Source organism: Podarcis pityusensis (assembly GCF_964106645.2).
Source record: "Podarcis pityusensis genome assembly, chromosome: 10".
In the NCBI taxonomy this organism is placed as follows: domain Eukaryota; kingdom Metazoa; phylum Chordata; class Lepidosauria; order Squamata; family Lacertidae; genus Podarcis; species Podarcis pityusensis.
In genome coordinates, this window is record NC_138035.1 from 9,703,544 (window position 1) to 9,715,561 (window position 12,018).

The 12,018-nt window shown below is 44.6% G+C and overlaps 1 protein-coding gene across 5 annotated transcripts in view; it reads left to right on the forward strand.

The window, feature by feature from the left end:
• LOC308486196 (TRPM8 channel-associated factor homolog) overlaps positions 1–10,220 on the forward strand; it is a 186,204-nt gene extending 175,984 nt beyond the window's left edge. For 4 of the 5 annotated variants that reach the window (XM_081022695.1, XM_081022697.1, XM_081022696.1 and 1 more), the window contains 5 exons: positions 1,232–1,326; positions 2,407–2,620; positions 3,564–3,803; positions 7,506–7,843; positions 9,594–10,220. In XM_081022695.1, the coding sequence (XP_080878821.1) occupies positions 1,232–1,326; positions 2,407–2,620; positions 3,564–3,803; positions 7,506–7,843; positions 9,594–9,845 (1,139 nt within the window). In that variant the 3' untranslated portion in view covers positions 9,846–10,220. The remainder of the gene's footprint in view (positions 1–1,231; positions 1,327–2,406; positions 2,621–3,563; positions 3,804–7,505; positions 7,844–9,593) is intronic. The other variant, XM_081022699.1, reaches the window with a different exon arrangement.
• Positions 10,221–12,018: the final 1,798 nt, after the last annotated feature.

The following is a 12,018-nucleotide window of genomic DNA, read 5'->3' on the forward strand; positions in this document are numbered from 1 at the left end:
TTAAGTACTTAACCTGAGGTACCACTGTATCTCATAAGGAGACAGTCCCTTTGTCCTCTCTTGGGAAGCCAAGAGCATCTTTGGCTAAGCAGATGTTGCTTCTTCGATGCATTTAGTCAAACCGAGAGATGGCTGTCCTGCCCTGTGCTTTTGTCGTTACCTGCACAGGTGAGGCCACGCCCACCTCTAGTCACATGCAGAGGAAGTCTGTCCCACCCCAGAAGGAAACAGGAAGTTTACCTGCTGGCTGGACAAATATTCCTCCCCATGTGTAAACATGTTCACTTTAGGAATGTTGTACTTAACTACTCTTGTGTTTCACATCCCACACAAGGTCTTGGGGAGAGGCTGGGGCTGTGTGGGCTCACCAGCTGTCAGGCATGCAGAGTCCTTCCCCACTTCCATATCTTCACATGTAAGAATTAACAAGCAGTTGATAAGATTTATAGTCCTTTTATTGCAGCATCACGTTGTGAGCACAATCACACAGCCCTGCACAAGGAAGTCAGTTGGCTGGTCTAATCCAACTTCCACAGCATTTTGGGCGCCAACAGGAAATCCCTCCCTACCTCTGACTCCTTTGCTCTCTGATACGTTCAGACCTCCGAGTCTGTGGTGAAGGGTGGTCCCCCATGCTCAATAGATGTCTCAACTAGCTACCCCCTTCCTTCTGGTTCTCGTCATTATCTCAGAACTGGGTAACTCCTCCTAAGTCATTCAGCTTCTCTCTCTCTTTGCTTTTGAACATGCTGTGGACAAGGGGGGCGACTCTCCAGCTCTCCATCCGAGAGAAGCTGGTCTGCCATAGAATGCATCCCCCAGTGCTCGCCTTCAGACCATTCTGACACCAGCAGGAGCAATGGATTGGCCACACTGGGGCGCCCGCACAGCCCCAACCTGCTGCTTGGAGGCCAGGTGTGCAGCAGGGCCTCTTGACATTGGCTGTTCCTGGCTGTGACACAAAGGAGCCACATTAGGCAAACATGGGTGTGTGCCCACATTTGGCTGAAATGTGTGCATGCAGCGCATTCACTCAAAAAGCAATGCTGATTATTTAACCCGGATAAATGAAAATATTAAGTAAAAGGGTTTTTTAACAAACAAACAAACTGTGAGAAGGCTCTATAGAACATGCTTCCTCAACCTTGGCCCTCCAGATGTTTTGAGCCTACAATTCCCATCATCCTTGACCACCTATGATTCACCTCCATGTCTTGGTTTGGCCTTGCAGGAGACGAAGCCTGGAGAAGCACCGGCCTTTATGTTCCTCCGGCAAAGACCGTCAGCTTACTCTTTCCACCCAACGCCATCAGTGCTCAGCTGCAGGTGATGCTTTTTAAACCTCTGAGTCAGGGCTGTAACTACAGCTTTGGGGGGCAACTGGGTTTAAACAATTAGCTCCTCCATCTCTTTAAATCTCTTTCAAGAGGATCGGGACCAGACTGCTGGGAGGATGAGGTGGCTGATCATTTCCCCTTGTGCTGTTTTCTTGGTAACCCTTCTCCCTCCCGGTAGATCTCCACATCAGAATAGGAAACACTCCCCTGGGGAGAAACTTGATCCCGTCCCCTCCTCCCTAGCCGGTTGTTGTGATTGATGGGTTATATTTCACTGACTTTTACTACTCAAGAGTATATCCAATGAAATCAATGGCCATGGCTGAGGTTCATTATTTCCAGTGGGGCTACTCTGAAGAAAAGCTTGTTGAAAACAAGCCTTTATAACATTGGTATTTTACGAGAATAATACAGCACAAGATGAGGTGGTTTACATGAACAGGTGCAGAAAAATGCACCTTTGGGAGCCAAGCGTAGCACAACCAGGCCCCAACCCCCAGCTGAAGGGTGTTACGAGGTCTACCTCTTTGACCCCGAGGCTCCACCTCCCAACATGCTAGTCTCTGCCTCCCAACTCACCAGGGTCCATTAATTTCAATGTGACTACTCTGAGCAAAAGTTAGTTGAATACAACCCTGTATATAATTAGCATTTTATTTATTGATTTATCTGTACATTGGGTTTTGACGGGATTCTTTTATTATCCACTTGTTGTGGGACCTACAACTTTTACCTTTTTTTTTTTTTTTACACCTTTGAGCACCAACCTGCAATTCCCAGCATGCCAGTCCCTCCCCCAACTAACCAATCTTCACTTCCTCACTCACAGAAAGACCTTCTCTGCCACCTATGCCCTTCTCCCACCTCACAAGACTGTTGTGAAAATCGCGTGTGATTATAACCGAATTGTATCATGCGGTCCCTTAGATAAAGAGTGGAAAGAAAGGCAATCGTTCCTTGAGTCTTCAAAAGTATTCGGTGCCTTCAACAGCAGCAGACCTTATCAACTGCCCCTTGGGGTTAACATTTTGCACCACCTGCTGGTTGAACCCAGTGTCTTTTTCTCCAGGTCCAGATTGGCTGCCATTCTGATGACCTGAGCAATGCTGAGAACTTGCTGCGTCCTCCGGTAGTGATCAGGCGGTTTAAAGTTATGAATGAAAGAATGGAAGTCTCCAGCTTGTGCGGTGGCCTCTTGTACATTGTGCTGCCAAAGAAGTCTTCCGTGGGCAACATATCACTCACTGTCGAAGGGGCTTCACTGGCTCCTTATTTCAAGCATGGTAAGGGGGCTCCCTTTGAAAGAAGCAGGGGAGGTATTTCGTGAGATCAGAAATCTGTTTGAATTAAGATGCGCAGGAACCCAACAGCATCATTATGTTCTCGCTAAACAGGGCTGCCTTCAGATGTCTTCTTAAGGTTGTATAGTTGCTTATTTCCTTGACTTGCGGGTCACGTAATTCCATACCTTCCAACATTTCTCTGATGAAAATAGGGATGTCCTAAGGAAAAGGAGGGGGACGGGGTGGCGCTGTGGGTTAAACCACAGAGCCTAGGACTCGCAGATAAGAAGGTCGGCGGTTCGAATCCCCACGATGGGGTGAGCTCCTGTTGCTCGGTCCCTGCTCCTGCCAACCTAGCAGTTTGAAAGCACGTCAAAGTGCAAGTAGATAATAGGTACCGCTATGGCGGGAAGGTAAACGGTGTTTCCGTGCGCTGCTCTGGTTCGCCAGAAGCGGCTTAGTCATGCTGGCCACATGACCCGGAGGCTGTACGCCGGCTCCCTCGGCCAGTAAAGCGAGATGAGTGCCACAACCCCAGAGTTGGCCATGACTGGACCTAATGGTCAGGGGCCCCTTTACCTTTACAGAAAAGGAGGACCTTCTGTGACCAAATCAGAAACCAGGATGGGTTCTATAAATCTGTGACCATCCTTTGAGATTCAGGCATTTTCTAGATTACGCCAAATCACACCCAACTACATAATGAAAAATAAAGCCCACTCGGAGCAAGGGCAAACCTTCCCAAATCCATCTGCCCTTTCTCTGAAGGTATCATCAGGACTTGAGGCTCCTCACAAACAATATTGTCAAGAGGGCGCTTATTGTGGGGAATACACTGACCAAAACCCATCCATTCCTTTTTTCTTTTTCCCTGTCTCCACACTAGAATATGCAGTTAATTGTTATTACTTCTTTTTGCAACAAAATAAATAAATGCATTTAGGTGAAACCAGCCTATCTGCCTGGAAGGACACTATCCGCCACTACCCTGCTCCCTGGGCTGAGTTAGAAACGGAGAACATCATCTTGACAGTGGCCTCAGATGACGTGCGTGGAATGGACAATCCAGGGGTCCTGCTGAACACCTGGGCCCAGATGATGAGAGCAGTGGCTAAGTTAGCAGCCATCCCTCCCCTTTTCCCCAGACCAGAAAGGATAGTGGAAGATGTCCAAATCTCTGCTGGTAAGTACAAACTTGTTCATATACAGGGGGGTGAAAACAGTATAGTCTCCAATCCATTTTGCACAATCCTCCTATCTTTAAATAAGCAGCCACCGGGATCTATAAAAATATCCTCAGAGATACATCTGAGCTATAAGCTTGTATTGGTTTAAACCATCATGGCTTCCACAAAGAATCATTGGAATGTGCGGTTTGGTGAAAAGTTGGCTAGAGCGACTCACCTGCTGCTGAGGTCCTGAAGGGCCTTGCCTTCCTTCTTGGTAACCAATGTTACCAAGGGAGGCCAACATGGGGCTTGGGATCACCACCATAGAGGGCTGAGGGAGGTACGGCGGTGGGGACAGATATTACAAGTGAAGGGCTTTGAGATATGGATATGTTCGAACCCCTTCCAACCTGCGCCCCATCCCGAGGGATGAAGGTAGGGTGAGCAGGATTACCTACCTCCATCATTGGTGTAATGCAATGCCAGGTCTATAGGCAATAAAACCGCCACCCTGAGAGACTTCTTTGCCTCCTAGAGGATTGATCTGGCTTGTGTGGAGACCTGGGTGCACAAAGGCGAAACAGTCGCCTTGTGTGAGATGGCACCCCTGGGTTTCTCTATCCTTCACCAATCGCAGACTGTGGGCCAGGGGGGAGGGGTGTTGTTAATCTGGGAGGATTGCCCTTTCAGGGCTCTGCCAGTGCCATCCATCTATGGCACTGAATGTGTTGGCCTAGTGTGAGGCACCGAGGAGAGCTTGGCTGCCTGGCTGGTGTACCGACCACCTAACCCACCAGCAGCCACCCTGTCGGGCCTTCTGGAGGTGGTGGCAGGCTGGGGCTTGGGAGTTCCCTAACCTATTGGTTTTGGGGAAATTCAACGTCCATGCGGATGCCACCACCTCCTCACAGGCTCTGGACCTGGTGTCTTCCATGGAGACACTAGGGCTCTCCCAATTTGTTTCTAGCCCCATACATCAAGCAGGCCACAAACTGGATTTGATCTTCAGTGCAGGTGTAGATGTGATCATGTCCCCACCCCCTGTGGAGGTGCCATGGTCTGATCACCATGCTCTGAAGGCCAAGACTGACCCCCCCCCCCTTGCTTGGGTGGTGAGCCTATTTGCGCTTGCCCACGAAGGCTGATGGATCCTGATGGATTCCATCAGGCCTTGCAGGACCCTGCTCCCCCTGGCGGTCCATTAAATGAGCTCGTCAAGGGCTGGAATAACCGGCTCTTGGCAGCCATCAATGAGATCGCATCCAGGCGCCCTCTGCGACTCTGCCAAAACTGGGCCTCTTGGTTTACCGAGGAGCTCCGGAAAATGAAACGGGACCTCAGACAGCTAGAGTGAGTATGGTGGCATGCTTGCGACGGAACCTCAAAAACATCCTATAGGACGCTTATAAAAGCCTATGAGATGACAGTGAAAGCTGCTAAGAAGTCTTTCTTCTCAGCTTCCATTGCATCCGCTCCCACCCGGCACAACTTTTTAAATTCAAACATTGAAACAGACGAAATAGTACAAGTAATTAAAAAGAATGAAAGTAGGAAAAACACCGGGTTCAGGTGGAATTTCAATTAGGTATTATAAAATATTAGAAGTGGTTATACTTCCAATCCTTAAAAAGATTATGAATAATATACTAGAGAATGGAAAAACTCCGGGATCATGGAAAGAATCCTTAATAACTTTAATACCAAAACAAAGAGCAGATCTGACAAATACCAAAAACTATAGACCAATTTCATTATTAAATTCAGATTACAAAATTTTTACAGGAATATTAACAAATAGACTTAAAAAAATACTGAATATAATAATTAATGACAACCAGGCGGGATTCCTGCCAGGAAAACAACTATATAACAACACAAGAACAGTAAATATTTACTAGAATATTTGGAGATGAAATCAAACAAAAGAATAGCAATGTTGTTAGCGGATGCCGAAAAGGCTTTTGATAACATTTCATGGGATTATTTGTTAAAACCACCGAGGATCAACAAATAGGATCAACCGCAACTGTGTTCAGGTCGAGAGTACGCCCCGCTTGCTGGTCAGGGTGTCTCATTCATTGAAAAGAGCAGAAGGGGAGCAGAGGCAACGCAGATCCCTAAAAAGGCTCAGAAATAGAATTCTGAGCCCCAAAAGTGTCACGGCTAAAATGACCGCTGTTTCTTTAATGCTTAAAAAAGCTGGGTCAGAATGAGTATATATAGAGTGAGAAATGTTAATTTGGTGTTGGGTTGGTTGGTTGGTTAGTGAAAGCTGGTAGTGTTGGTGTGTACAGTTTGTCAGTCGCTTTTGCAGAAAGACTTTTAAGAATAAAATCAGAAAGTACTCTGCAAGGATACTATTCTTGTGGACTCTTTTATGCCGACAAGGGTCTGAGGACCAGGCTGAGGCGACAAAGGGAGGTCGGAACTTTTTTTTTTTAACAAACACTGACAAAAAGGTAGATGGAAGTCTATAACTAAAATATGTAAGGAGATTCAATCCATATGGAAAAGTACCACATCAAAGGAATGCTACTATACAAATGAATCGTGTTGAACAGTATCTAACACAATATATTGAAGTATTTGTTTTTGTATTGTATTTTCTTTCTTTTTTCCTTCTTTTTCTTTTCACATAGGTTGAGATGTATGGTTTCAAATATTTGATATTATTTGCCTTTTACAGAGGTTACCAATGGAAGTATTTGTAAACTGCATTTATTTGTATGTTTGAAATCAACAATAAAATAATAATAATTTACCCATATATTTTTAGTGCAGAGCAAGATCTGCTAGCAAGTCCCATTTTAAGCTCAGCATCTTGGAATCACGTAGGCATTGCCTACGGAAAAACATGGATATTGCCACAACTCAAGTTATTTTCAAACTAAGGATACAGTTTAAGTTTTACTATACTTTCGTTTTCTTTTTTTCAATTTTTTTTATTAGTTTTCCAAATTTATAACAAAATTTCAACAAACATAAAAAGAAAACATCAAAAAACAAACATTTATCCTAACTGTAATAATTCCATTTTTGTTATCATTGTTGGGTGACTTCCTTGAATCCCCCTGGCTGAGTTTCCATACGAATTAATAGTAGCAGTTTTCCAAAACTATTTTCACATAAAATTTACTTGGCCAATTAACATCTTTCTTTTCATTTTGACTTTTATCCATAGTATTCTACAACATCACATATTTAAATCCTAGACCTATCTGTTACTCACAAGTATTTCTATTTAAGTTATCTTAACATATTTAATTAAATAATCTTTAAATTTCTTCCATTCCCCTTGATACTCCTCCTCCTCCTGGTCGCGGACTCTTCCAGTCAGTTCGGCTAGCTCCAAAAAGTCCATCTTCATCTGCCATTCCTCCACTGTTGGTACTTCTTGTAATTTTCAATTTTTGGCCAGCAAAATTCTAGGTGGCCCCATAAATCACTGTGAATCATTTACTTCAGCAATTTTAAACCCAGACACAGAAAGCAACCCCCATGCAAATCAGATTTTCTGTATGTTAAAATTTCAATAAAAATATTTTTTTAGGGAGAAATCACCACACAGTACAATACATACACAAACCACAGTACCTTATTTGTTTTAAAGCTGAGGGAAAAGATGCAAGTGATTTATCTGCAAATGATTTATTCCGCTTTCATGGAGAAACATGCGTCTGTCTTACAAGTCCCCCTTGTCCCAACTCTCTCGCCAGGTTGGATGCACTCTGGCTATCCGATCATGGCTAACGTGGCGGCGTCAGAGGAGATCACGGATGTACAGCGCATGTACACCAAAGGCACTTGGGGCCCGATCCATGAGCTGGGTCACAATCAGCAGAAAGGTGGGTGGGAATTCCCCCCACATACCACGGAAGCCACCTGCAATCTCTGGTCTGTTTACGTCAATGAAACTGTGCTGAACATCCCCAGAGAAATAGCCCATCCAGAGCTTAAACCAGACAGCAGAAAGAAGAGGGTGAAGGACTATATTCAAGGCGGAGCTCAGCTGAAGGACTTCACGGTGTGGACTGCACTGGAACCTTACTTGCAGGTACATAAAGAAGCTGCTCTATAGAGTCAGACCACTGGACCATTAAAAATTCCCTCTTCTTGCTTTATACACTGCCAGGATTATCAGACTGTCAAATTCTTTCCAGCTGTCATCTTCTATCTTCTTTTTATCCCAAAGGACAGCTTGACACAATTGTTTCTAACATATATCCAACAGAAGGAAACCATTCCCAAAGTCAAGAGTCTCTTTGTTACTAAATCTCCATGGCTGGAGCCAATTCTCTTTCTACCATTCACAAAAATATCCCTTGCAGAGCCTGTCTGCAGAAATAGGAAGCTGACTTCCTGTTTGGCTTCTGTTTCACCAAATTAATTAATTTAAGCCTAATTTCTTTAACAACTTTATTTGGTTTTTACCTCTAATTGGAAGCTCTGCTGCTTCTGGTGACGGAGTGCAGCTTCGGCAATAGAGTGCGTTGGAGCCGTCAGCAAACTCAAGCCCCTTCAACTTTCCTCCACGTGCAAAATGGTAGCCGGGGAGGCGAGTTTTCCTCACTTCTGCCACAACCCTGGGGTCCCCACTCTTCCGTGGGGGGCTTTTCGGGGGGTGCTGAGCCCTGGCAGCCACCCTCAAGTTCTATTTGCCTAAACCGTGTCGTCTCTAAAGCAGACAACATAGAGTTCACCGCCATATCCTCCACAGCGGAGCGGAAGTCAGATCACTGGACCATTTAGACCAGTGCTGCCTTAACTGGCCAGTGACAGAAGCTGCTCCTACTGCTGCAAGCCAGGTAGAATAAATTGTTAAGGTCTTTCATTCCTTCAGGACTCAGGGTTGTATCTCAACTCTGCAATATTCAGGGTCGAGTCATTGAAAACAACTGACCTTTAGTTCCATCTGTTGAACTTCTGTAGGCCTAAACCTTGGATTCAGCCATTGTCGCTGAAATGTGTGATTGTGACTTCTAACTAAAAATTCCAGGGTGGCGTCCAGGAGCAGACAGAGACAACTGGTAATGCCCAGAGGGGTTGTTTTGATGTCCCCCCCCCCCCCCACTTTCCAATGCAGATCCTCCTCTCCACCTCCAACTTACCACAAACTGCTTAACCAATACCCCCTTCATTATAAAAGCCTGTGCTTCAGAGAAATGGGACGTCAAACATCTCTCGGGTGTGACTCGGCTATCCAAGTACCAAAAGCAAGTCGGAATTGTTATTAATTCAGAATTAAGATGCAGTGCTACAAACCCTAGGAAGGAAGAATGTCTTATTGAGCATGACGGGACTTAGGACCAAGTAGGCATGCAGAATGTTCCTTGTTCTCAGAGACTTCTGGGAACTGTAGTTTTGTGAGAGCGTTGCTTCTGTTCCTGGAATGACTTTATATATGGGGAACGAAGAAAATGGCAGGAATGGGGAAATTCCAAGGGCTGCAGAAATATGTCTGTGAGGCCTATTCTAAATCCAGTCCGAGGAAGACCAAGCATGGTCAGCGGTGGGGAGTGGAGGTCAGCGGTGGGGAGTGGAGGATCATGGGAGGACAAAGGGGAATGCCGTGCAGTGAAGTAGCCGGAATCCTGAAGAGCAGCACTTCATACTGCAACGTTTTGTTGCGGCTCTCATTTGTTCCCAGAATTCTCAAGGGCCGGGAGGGCGGAGCCATGTAAGTCATAAATGGTGTAAAACTGATAATGCTTTGGTAGCATAAACAGGCACCCAGAGACACAGGAAAAGCAAGTGATATAGTTTTTAAGTCCTTAGGAAAGGGTCTGAATAATTATTTTTTTCAGTTGCAGGAGACCTTTGGCTGGGAGCCCTACATCCACATCTTCGCAAAGTACCAAGCACTGACCCACATCCCAACTGACAACAGCTCCAAGATGAACCTCTGGACACGCCATTTCTCTCAAGAAGTGAGCAAAAATCTGGGTCCTTTCTTTAAAGCTTGGGGGTGGCCAATTGAGGAGAAACTCACTCAGGAGCTGGCCAGATCCTTTCCCCCGTGGACAGAGGATCCGATGAAGAAGTATGAATCTTCCTAAGGAAGGGAAACTAACAGATTGAAATTGTGCTGAATAGAATATACTCGCAAACCATCAACCAACATAAGCGCCCGCTATAGAACTGTAATCCACGTTGACAGTGGTCAATGAATGTATTCGTAATGCTTTCTTCTTCCATTTAGCCGTTATTCTCGGTTCAACAGGACCTGAGAATGAAACAGCACTCTCCCCACTTGCGATTCCTAGCAATGGAATTCAGAAACATTAATGCCACTGACCATGGCTAGTAGCCATTGATTGTCCAATTCTCCATCCCCTTGTATATGTGTTTTTTAAAAAAAGATTTGGTATCTGGTTAAAACTATTATAAGGCAATGCAAACTAATCAACCTCATGAACTGAAGGAGAAATGAATGTTCTTGATGCCCTGGAGTAACAAAATCAATGATAATATACATGCAAGTTACTATTACCAAACTTTTTCCATGCAGTCGTTGCAAAAACGTGGAAATGAATCAAAGTATATATATTTTTTTTAAATTGTCATTTGGTCCTTACACGCTGCTTGCTTTGTTCTGCATCCAATTAAGTTCTACTCAGAGTAGACCCACTGAAATTCATGAACCCAAGTTTGTACTCTCAGTTTATTTCAATGAATGTATGCTTAGTACAGCTAGCATCTGTTATAACCATTTTTATTGAAAACGAAACTTTCTATGTGTAAATTGCCTTCAGAGGTGGGAAGCACTAGGAGCTCTTGACACCTGGTGTCCAGAGGCAATTGGATCCACACCTCAATGCTGGACGGAGGACTTTGCAGCCAATAATGGTGCTGCGAATCTCATGGGCGGCTGGGTCAAAATCTAAAGAAACTGCTTCTAACATGAGGTCTCAGGTCACTCCGCAAGTATGTTATTCGTAACTGGCCAGTAATGATGTCTAGTGGTATTTTGCTAGCTGAGGCAGAAATCCAAGCAGAAATAACAACACATTTTAGGATTATAATACGTCAGAATTTTGGGGGTTCTACCCTTTTTTGAATTTTGGTCATTTAAAGTTTATGATTTTTCTATTTCCTTCTGAGGAAACTGAATAGTTCAGTGAAACGAGGTTTGCAGCTGGCATCCCGTTAAGGCTTTGTTCTATTTCAGGTTTTTCTGATTTTTTTCCTTAAGCTTTTTGATTTTTATTATTTAGTTTATTTCCACAAGCTAATATTTCTAGTCGATTACCTCTCGTTTCAGGGATTTTCACGGTATTAATCTGTTTTGAACTGATTTTAAAATGAAATGATTTTAGAAATGTATCATTTTACTACTGTTAGCAGCTCTGAGCCCAGCTTCGGCTGGGGAGGGCGGGATATAAATAAAAAAATTATTATTTCTTTCATTTAGTGGTATTTTGCTAGCTGAGGCAGAAATCCAAGCAGGCATAACAACACATCTTAGGGGCGGTCCCTGAAACCCGGTAAGGGTTTTCATTGCAAATGTCACAAAAAGCCACCAATCAAAAGATGATCACATGTATCTTATAGGTAAGGAGCAGATTTGTAGAAATTGTCCCAACAGTGGGGGGTGGGAGTTTGAGGGGAAAGATCTCCGCACTCGCAACCTTCTCCGATAATATCCAGATTCGCTCAAAGAAGTCAGGGAGGGAGGGGTTCTGGTTCATATGATCAGAACCTTCAGGAAAGGGGAGCTGAGTTATGGACGCACTTCTGAGGGAAATGGTAGACTGAGAACTTGCCAGAGACTCTCCCACACCGCCCAACAGAATCCAAGATCCTCAGGTGTAAAAGTGTGCCGAGAAACACAAAGTAAACCAGGAGAAATGAGGGGAATATGTAGTCTACCTGTTTCCTACTGCCCTTGGCATAACCTTTTCTACACTCCCCCCTGCACCCATGAGGAACTGGATCCTAGCCTGCACCTGGCTTTGGCCAATGGGAATGCAGGCTGGGGACATAGATGTTAAGTTTCTGTTTTGCCACTGTGCAGCTGCTTAGAGTTACAAGGACTCTGTTTACATTCCTGGGATTCCATACTGTTGGAAGTCTCACGGGAGATGGGAGACAGATGTGACGTACTGGTTTCCTGTTTCCTTTCAGTTGCTCTCTGCTTTCATAGAGAGAGGATGTATATTTCTTTGCTGTCTGCGTAGTAACAAATAAAGCATAGCGATGTAGCCATAAATCTTATCACTTCCCTGTGCT